At 39.3% G+C, this 10135-nt stretch overlaps 1 protein-coding gene across 1 annotated transcript in view; it reads right to left on the bottom strand.

Annotated features, from left to right (window-relative positions):
- Positions 1 to 2844: 2844 nt before the first annotated feature.
- The window catches only part of LOC139630079 (guanine nucleotide-binding protein G(s) subunit alpha-like), a 32473-nt gene continuing 25182 nt past the window's right edge, over positions 2845 to 10135 (bottom strand). The window contains exons 6-12 of the mRNA XM_071493177.1: positions 8435 to 8489; positions 7250 to 7323; positions 6921 to 6979; positions 6536 to 6656; positions 5720 to 5850; positions 5252 to 5319; positions 2845 to 3843 (exon numbers count right to left, since the gene is read on the bottom strand). Coding sequence (XP_071349278.1) covers positions 3697 to 3843; positions 5252 to 5319; positions 5720 to 5850; positions 6536 to 6656; positions 6921 to 6979; positions 7250 to 7323; positions 8435 to 8489 — 655 coding nt within the window. The 3' untranslated portion in view covers positions 2845 to 3696. The remainder of the gene's footprint in view (positions 3844 to 5251; positions 5320 to 5719; positions 5851 to 6535; positions 6657 to 6920; positions 6980 to 7249; positions 7324 to 8434; positions 8490 to 10135) is intronic.

Here is a 10135-nt window from a genome sequence, read left to right as displayed (position 1 = left end):
CTTGAACACGCCAGCCCAGTGTGCAAATGGACTTATCCATGACTCCTTTGTACCTGAAAATGTATGCACCTATGTCTGTGTCTCGAAGCCTTTATACAAAATGTACAGGAAAAATGATAGATGTGGAAAAAGCAACAAACACTTGATGCCAAAATAGAAAAGAGCCAAACAGGTTTTTCTTCTTTTTGAGCTAAAATGAAACCCACTTACTGCTGCAGCCTGTGTGGCATTAAAGAGAACACAGGTGAGGTGTTCTTGTCATAAAAATAAACAGTGAATGAAATCTCTTCTCTCGCATTATCACTGCTGCAGATTTAAAGGATTAAGCCCCAGAGGTAAACCTGGAGACTCAAACTGCTCGGAAAAGAAGTCAAACAATCATATTCTACAATATATTGATGATAACATGGTCTTCGGGGAGCCAGTCTGTGTTTTATAGGAGACGGTGTGTAGAATAATGAGCTAGTCAAAAACCTCATCTATACTGTGGCCAAAGAGACACGGCAAAGGCTGAAAACACACTTATTCCTTCCTTAATTCTTTGATAATGTCACCTCTTTTTGGCTTGGAGTATTTTGTGTATCACCACCTACAATACTCATCTCAGTTTTGTCTTTCAGGCCACAGGGAATAATAATTTATGAGTGTATAATCCTGAACAATCCAACTGAGACACTTGAGAAATAAGGCTTCTTCAGAGCGAGGCCATGGCAGAGACCATATCTGTATCTTTGACAAAGATCTTCAGGAATAAAATAGTCTGTTTAGGGAACAAGGCTCTGACACGTGCGCTGTAAAGTACATACACGTAAGCTGTGCAGGTTGTGACTTCGACAAAAGTTTCAAGGGGAAAAAAAACATGATATTGTCTCAAGATTGATGTGTGTCAGAAAGACAGATTTGTTTACACTCAGCTGCCAGCTTACTAGGTACATCTACATAAAACTAATGCTGTCTAATGCTACAGTCCTGCAGTACACCCCGCCTTCACGACAGTTATACTGTTCAGCTTTTGTTTTGTTTCAGAGAGCTGTTGAATTAACCTCATGGTCACGTTGGAGGCTGTAGTTTGCCGGTAAACTCAGATTTGCAACATCAGTGTCCTCTTTTAAAATAGTTTCTGAAAACATATTTTTTATCAAAAGGCTTCTATATTAACTTATTTAATTTAGGTAATTTGTTATCAAGTTGTGTTTGTAATTTCCTTTCCCTTGTAATCTCCAGTTTTGATAAGTGCTATATGAACAAACATTATTATTATTATTATCATTAAATATACCTTGCTTTCTCATAAAGGTGGGGTTTATTGCAGGGCTGTTGTATGAGACTGCATTAGTCTTAGCCAGGTGTATCTAATAAATTTGCAACTGAGTTTATGTGACGTGGACCTCAGGTGAGATACTGAGCCTAGGAATGAACCAAACACTAATACAACCGTTTCTACTTGTTTAAGCAAAAAGAATTTGGTTTATGTAGAAACAAGCAATGTTTTGCAATTGGATATTTCCCTCTCCTTCAAAAGAGTTAAAGCTAAAATAAAAAAAAGAAAAGAAATGAATACCCGTCCCACTGCACCCAGAATCGCCACCTTCTGAAAATGTATGCAGATGTTACTGACAGAAAGCAAAGGAAAAGCTGGGGGACAGCTCACAAGGGAGATAGATATAAGTGTACAGTACATATATATATAAAATATAAAATCTGAAATATATTTTATATATATTAAATTGTGTTAGGGTTCAGTATCTTTCACTACACAGCATTAAGGTGGTGTGTCTGATTATCTTTTTTTTTTTCTTCATTTTTTTTTTTCTTCAAATCCTATTATATAAACCAGAGGAGAGTCAAAGCAAAACAAATGAATCAACGAACAAACAAATATGGGGGGGAAAAAAAAAAGGAAACTAAGCAACAGACGAAAGGCCTCCGCCCCGATCCGAGGCCCCCCCCCCCAGCCCTCAGCGGAGGGGTGAGCTAGCACGGACGAGGTGGGACAGACCCGTCCAGCTGTACAGCGCAGTGAAACATAACTTACATATTAGCTCATTTTTACACGTACAGTCGTGATCAAGGCACAGGGATCTTCTACAAGTTATTTTTTTTCTTCAATAAAGTTGTACAAAATAATACATTTTACAGTCTGTACAAGAATAATAGTCCAGCAGTAAAATAAAGACAGACATACTTAAAGCCGGGAAGGGGGGGTGGGGTGGGGTGGGGTGGGGTGGGGGGTGGGTCGGGTTGGGGGTGGTGGGACTGGGAGAGGTGAGAGAACAAGACGAAAGGGGGCAGGGGGGGGCATTGTGTGGAGAGGGAGGGGGCTGGTGAGGGCTGGAGCGTGTGCCTGCGTGCGTGTGTGTGTGTGTGTGTGTGTGTGTGTGTGTTCCCAGGTAAAAATGTTGCATCCAGTCTCGTTAAGTCATGTCTTTTACTTCATGCTTTCCTTTTGCCTTATTTTTTTTCCTTATTAAATAAAATCTCTCATTTATTTTCCATATGTTGAGTAGTTGTCAAATAGCAGCAGGGGCGGGGGGGGGATGGGAGGACCAGGATGTATATGTGTGTGTATATATGTGTATGTGTGTAGGTGGGGGGAGAGGGGGGGTTTAAATGGTGCACAAAGGCAGATCACACACACAGTGTATACCAACACACAACATGGGGTAAAAACTAACAAAAACTTAAAAGTTGAATTGTGTTATTACAGGAATATATAATATTTATATTTATATATATACATATTTATATACACACATATATAAATATCTATATATATATATAGCTTGGGTTTTTTTGCACTGCATGAAGTTCACTGGTATGCATGAATTTATGCATTGTATGGTATTTTTCTTTTTTTTTTCTGCTTTTGTTGTTTTCTGCCATCCCTCCTCGATTGGTTTTTTTGAAGAGCAGGTCATGTGAGCCGTGTGGTCTTATGTTCGAGTCACGCTCACGCCCACAGGCAGCCGTTAGTCAATTAGTCCGTCCTCGGGCACACACACACGAAAAAAAATCGCTCACAGGCCTCCTCTGTATCAGTTTGCCACCCTCCATGTCCATCTTTCTCTTCTCCTCTTCCTCGGGGTTCATCTGCAGCACGCGGTGAATAAACTACCTCTCTCTCTCAGGATGCATGACCTAATCCAGCCTCTGCCACATGTTAAAAGCAGGAGGACTTGGTTTTAAAAGGGTTTGTGTGTGTGTGTGTGTGTGACTGTGACACGAGACATTAAAACTGAATGTCTTACGCTGTAGTGTGTGTGTACCTGCGAGTGTGTGTGTTCATATATCTGAGAGAGAGAAAGAGAGCTAAAAGGAGGGGTAGCCTGCACTGAGGGATTCCAGTCTTGACCCTCTTTCTTGGGTCGAAGTGCAACTGAGTACAGCAATCAGTCCTGGCTAATAGTTGATGAAACTGTTGTTGGTGTATCCTTAACTATGTTTCTTTAAAAAAAAGAAAAAAAAAGAGAGAGGAAAAAAAAAAAAAACGTCTTTCCGCTGTTCTGTTTTTCTGAAATTGTGTTACCGGGAGAAGTTGTATCAGGGTGGAAGGGAGGGCAGGCGGTCAGTTGCTCGCTTGTTCGCTCAGTTGTTTGGTGAAGTTGGTGGAAGTGGAGGGGGTGATTGGCTAACTGGTCGTGGGGGGGTAGATAGGTAGGTCGGTAGGTAGATAGGTAGACCGGACGCCGACTCCCATCACAAGAGCTCGTACTGCCGTAGGTGCATCCTCTGTATGATGTCGCGACAGTCATTGAAGACGCGGCGGATGTTTTCTGTGTCGACCGCGCAGGTGAAGTGGGGGTAACAGTAATGTCGTCCATCCCCGCTGGCTGTGCTGATCCTCTGGAAGAGACACAGAAGAAAAGACAAGTTAGCATTTTTTTTTTTTTGTCTTTTTTTGTCTGATGGTCCTTCACAGCCCCGTCAGATGAACTGATCACCTGTCATGTTCCAAATGTGTTGTTTTAATGGACTTTAAACTGGACATTGCTTAAGTCAGTTTGGTCTAATTTTGCATTTCACCCATTTATCCAGTATTTCTAACTAACTTCTTCAACCTCATCCATAACCTTTACCTAACCATTTTCAAAAATCTATCCATGACTTATAGCTGTTTTTGTTTTTAGCATCATTCCCCCCCTTAATTTTAGGTAACCATTTTAACAACAGCTTTGACTGACAGTTACATTTAGCCATCTGTCACAAATTATCCATTACTTTTCCCTAATTATTCAGACTTCTTTGCTCACTTTCTGACTTCTTAATCTCAAGATGTAGCATTCAGGTGTTACAGCTGATGGATATATTTTTTTCTGTAATTGTAATTTTTACTTCATACAATTAGTCACATATTTTCACATATCCCCTGGCAACTGCAGCAGCACACGCAGGGGTACACATACGTACGTACGTACTCCTGGACGTCAATCGTATAGTAAATGCCGAGACACTCTCTACTGAAATCTACTGAGAATTTCCTTCAGGCAAATATCATTTCCACACTGTAACTGAGTGGAACATTAAAGCTGCCATCTGTGAGATTTCCGTTTGGGTTTTTGGTGACATCTTTGTTGCTGAGCAAAGACGCACGGCACATCCAAGAAAACATTTGCCAGGCAGGCTGTGATCACACTGGGATGTCTTTCGCTTTGGATTTTCTGTTAAATGCTTTTGTTGCTTCTGGACTTAAAACACACCAACTCCTCTGTACTGTTTTTCCAGAGACAGTGTGAGAGCTTACAAGCACACTCAGCTCATGAATTGCCCCACAGTTCTACTGTCAGTAATACAGTTGGCAAAATGTCATTAGCTGAAAATGTGACAATTGTAAAAAGATCGTATATAATTGGTCAATGGTGGATGGAAGATGGCATAACGGAAATAATATTGATGAAAATATTAAAATAGATTTATTGTAAATTATGTTTTCATATAGTTCTGGAAATGCTGTTGGTAGCAAAGTTAACATCCTAATCTACTGTGCACTGCTGACATATTTAAATTAACACTGACTTCAGTTTTTATTTGTGTTTATTTCATCAAATTCATCTTAACTGATGTTATAACAAAATAAAGGAGGAATATGCCTTTCTAAAGAGTCAAATAGAGGAGAGAAATGTAGTGGCGTGAGAGCCATGAAAATCAGCTGTTAAACAGCAAATGTCACATTAGGAGCAAAATTATAAACACACGAAATATACAAGGAAACAGAGAAAAAATCTGACAGGTGAAATATGAGCTGTGTACATACCAGGAACTCATCTCGAATGAAGTACTTTGCCCTTGTGACGCGGGGATCCTCACCTGGCTCTGGTATTGCTGTTGGAGAAGAAGAAGAAGAAGAAGAAGAAATCCGGTCAAATTTGAATCATTTTTTGCACCGTGCACCTGAACATTCTTCAGTGCAGCTTATAATCACTAATTACTGGAAAACAGAAACATCACCAGAATAATAGAAACAAATATAAGCAGTCGGACAATCAGACAGGTTGTAAATAAGGTTGTGCTTTAATCTAAAACATTTTATTTGAAGGTAAAACCAAAACTGTGCTTGCCCAAATTGTTGTAATAGTTCCTAATTACACTGGAAAACTATAGTGATAATGGTAGGTCAAATTAGAACTATCCCTTAAGATTACATAGAGAAAAATGGATATGTGTGTTATGGCTTGTATGTGCTGTATGTGACACACACTGATATCAATTATATGTCTCTTACCATCATCAGGTGTAGTGTAGCGTGCAAACTCTGGGAAATACTCCTCAATTTTAGATTTCCCAGCCAAAACCTTCTCAGCGAGCAGGTCCTGTTTGTTCAGGAAGAGGATAACCGAAATGGTCCGTAGCCACCTGCAAAGGGAAATGAAGAACGAGTTCAGCGCAATATTTCTTTGTACTTTCTTCAAGGAACCAAAAACAGGACTGTTGTTGGTTATTAATAGACTTTGCCTGTATAGCAACCTTAGCTGTGCTCATCACATGTTGTGTCATACCGACATCAGAAAATCCATATGGCTTTTTCATAAACAATGATACCAAATGCTGAAGAGATAATCATCAGTGTGGGAAAAATAAAGAAAAAAACAAACACCACTAACGCCATAAAAACACCAAACCTGATGCCATTTTTATTGCTGCATGATTTTCTACATCATCAACAAAGATCATGTCACGCAAAGGAAAAACTTGTACTAACCTTCCAACAAGTTAGTACATTGCATCTCAGTGGAAGCTGACATTAATGAGATGTTATTATTACAACTATCTAATGCACAAGCAGAAGAAACCATTAAATGTTTACTTAATACCGCTCGAAGCTCAAGCCATTTTCTACCTAATTATGTAAATGACCAATAATATATTCTCTGCTGCAGGGCACATACTGTTGGACGCTAGGAATCTTCCTGGACGTTCAGTAACTGTCACATATACAGTCTGCTAGCATAATGTTTGTGTGTATGATTGAAGGAGGAAAAAAGTGCCCCTTGTTATGCGGTCGAGAAACAAAAACCCATCTGAATTTCAGGAAGCTGACCTGTTGTTCCAGATGTTCTTGAAAAGGTTGAGGGCTTCCTGTAGTCTGTTGGTCTGATTGTCTTCTCTGATCACCATGTTGTAGCTGCTACTCGCCACCACAAAGATGATAGCTGTCACATCTGTATCACACACGCGCGCACACACACAACAGAAGATGTTTAACACAGCAACGATGGACGAAAACTACCAAAAAACTCAGATACATGCACCCCGTCTTAATTTGAAATTTAAATAAATAAATAAACATGCATCCGACAAAACTGGGAAAAAAATAATCCCTCATGAAAAATTCTGAGTGAATAACTACCTGCCTCTGATTATTTATCAGTAATTCTTAAATAATTCAGAGTATCATCAGTAAAATAGAGCAACAACCACCCTACCGTTAAAACACTGGATCCATTTTCTGCGTTCATCCCTCTGACCTCCAACATCGAACATACTGTGAGAAAGAGGAGGAGGAAGGCTTGATTTACTGAAACAGTTAACAGAGATGTAGATAGTGTAAACTGAAAGAACAAGGCTGTCCCAGTTTAATGAAAAGTTAAACATTGTTGGAGAAACATGCATGATTATATTAGATTTATTATGAATCACTATGAAATGAGTTTTGTCAGCTAGGAGACCAAGTGTTTGCTTCTTTTTAATCTGTGTCCTTTTTGTGGACAGTCTAAATCTCAAAGTAAGTGAAATAAACGTCATCTTAACTCACTGGAAATTGACTTTGTCTATTTGAAATCTTGTCTCGAAGATTCCAGATGTCAGTACTCTGCATCTCAACAGGTCCTGAAAAAATAGAGGGAGCGACAGGAGATCATAAGTTGAGGAAATATAAGACAGCACAACAGAAATCAAACATGATTAAAAGGTCAAATTAAATCTTTAAACTTAAATTGTTCATCTATAGACCAAGCATGTTGTAATTCTGGTCATGGCAAAAAATAATTCAAGATGAAACATTAACTAAATAGTACGTGGGTCATGTTAGTAGACCTCATTATATTACATTCACAGGCAGTTATGCTTATATTCGACTATCGTTTAAGTCATTTTTCAAGTGAAGATGCCAAACACTGTCTAGTTCCAGCTCCTCAGCTGAGTTGATTTGCTGCTTTCCTTTGACTTGTCTGATCATAAACTGAATAATTTTGAATTTTGGACGGTTGAATGTACAAAACAATCAGTTGGAAGACATCATTTTTGGCATTTATAAAATGTGATGTGAAAATATTTAGCATTAGTTGAAGATCTAAACTAATAACACTTTACTGATGATTCAGCATTTATAAGCATTTTTATATATTATAAGGTTATAGCACATTATAATATGATGTATAATTGTCTACAATTACAACCTCTCCTATGAATGCATGTTTCATATTTTCACAATTGTGTTTTAGTGTATAGTCATTCATTATCTATTTATACAGCAGCCTGCACTTATGGGTGCCCACTCTGACAGATACATTAACAAACACACAAATATATCTGCTTACAAATACACTATAGTGTGTTAGACCCTATCTATTAAATGTTTATCAAGATAGGAGAATTTAAAGTTAAGTGTTACCTTGTTTTCATTATCAATTAACCTTTTTTTTTTCTCAAATAACTGATTTATTGTTTTGTCAATACAATGTGAGAAAATTGTGAAAAATTACAACACAATTTTCAAGAGCCCAAAGCTGCTTGTTTTGTCCAACCTACAGTTCAGAACCGAATTAATGATATAAAACAGAACAAAGCACCAGAGAAGCTGGAAACTGAGTGTTTAGTTTTTTTGTTTGTTTTTTTTTTGTCTATCTTACTAAACAAATAACCGAGCTAGCATTTCAACACTACAGAGCACAGTTGTATATAGAGATGTGCCAAGGTGTTTGTGTGTTTAACATCTCACCTGATCGGTGGGTGTGTAGTCATTCTGCCTGACCACATCAATCCTGTCTAAGAAGCTGCAAAAAGAACAGAAAAACACGGCTGGTTAGATCTCTGCTGCTGTCCAACACACACTTAATAACACAATGAAGTAGCAATATGTAATAAGTTCAAAATAACACAGTAAAGCACGTCTATTTGTTTTTTTCTACTTTCCATGTTTAGTAATCAAAGCAAATATGAAAAGGCTGCCACACTGACTAATCTACAGCATAACGCTGTGTTAGTGTTCATGGTGAAAACGGGACACACACACACACACACACACACACACTCGACAGTACATCCCAGTACATTAGTGAAAGCAGGAGAAATGGAGGACAGCAGTCCCTGAACGGCCACCAGGGGGCGTGTGTTTTAATTCACAGTGAGATCTGAGGCCGCCAGTCTGAGTCACCAGCAGCCGTTTTCTCTGTCAGACCGGAGAAGCCTCGTCAATGGAGCTGCTGTAGTAGTACTTGCACAGGAGGAGAGGTGTGTGTGTGTGTGTGTGTGTGTGTGTGTGTGTGTCTGTGTCTGTGTCTGTGTCTGTGTGTGCGTGCGTGCGTGTGTGTGTGTCTGTGAGCAGTGGCAGTTTGTATGTGCGTGGGTGGGTATGCAGGCCTACGGTGCCTTCAGATCAGCAGAGCGCCTACCCATATGCATATTAATTATTTGTATGACCTGGCCTACATTAATTGTGCCTTTCAAGGTGTGTGAGTTTTTTCATGATGACTGCATGAGTGTCACCTGCTGGAGGTGTGTGCTGCAACAAGTCAGTGCTCAAAGCAGGCCTCGAGAAAGACCATGGATACTTAAGTCGAGGAAGAGGAGACTGTTATTCCTCTTGTGAGTCTCAGGCTGAGGAAGTTTGAGAACAGAAAATAAAGCCAAATGGCGTATCACCCCTCCTCATTCATGTGGGCTGCTGTATCGCTAACCATGCAAACACAGAACAAATGTGAGCTGCTGGAAAGGCCTCACACACACACACACACACATAAAGAGAAAGAGACAGAGCTTTAAACATCCCAGCTGTCCTGTCAGTAGTTTCAATTGTATAGAAGAAACATTACTCAGGAAGAACAACAGGAGGAATTTGGTGATTATCTTTAAGCTACAGCGGCAACTATTCTAAGTGTGCCACTAGCCTGAATCGATCAGGCCCAAGCAGTGCAGGTTCCCTCACAACAATTTCTCTTACGGTTAAAGCAACAGCACATTCGCAGTGAAGGGGTCATCTACAGAAGCAGGACTTCTACAGCAGCTACATCTGGAAGCACACTGGTTAGAAACAAACAGACTTTTTGCTTCACTAACTCACGAGAATCTACACAAATCACTGAGATAATGTCATTTTAATTATCCAATCACTGATTTGCTGAGTCTGTTAAAGCCTGTGCTTTTTCCTCATGCGCGTTATTATCATATATTAAACAATAAATTCAAATTCAGCTCAATTCAGTTACCTCAAATATTTTCACTGGCCCCCAACATTTGCCATAGGAGGCCCTGAGATACTGAGATTGTGAAGTGAAAACACAGTTTGAATGGTATATATTTACTTGCCTTACCTATTAAAACAAAAAAAAAAAAAAATCAACATCTATTATAACCAGTGCCAGATCACATGCCAAAAAAGACAATTTTTTTAGGATAGAAAGATTGAGAGCAGCAGAGCTAA

Source organism: Trachinotus anak, unplaced genomic scaffold (assembly GCF_046630095.1).
Source record: "Trachinotus anak isolate AG129_WGS33_773 ecotype Australia unplaced genomic scaffold, CSIRO_AGI_Tana_v1 ptg000013l, whole genome shotgun sequence".
NCBI classification, from domain to species: Eukaryota; Metazoa; Chordata; class Actinopteri; order Carangiformes; family Carangidae; genus Trachinotus; species Trachinotus anak.
This window is presented reverse-complemented; position numbering and strand designations above follow the sequence as displayed.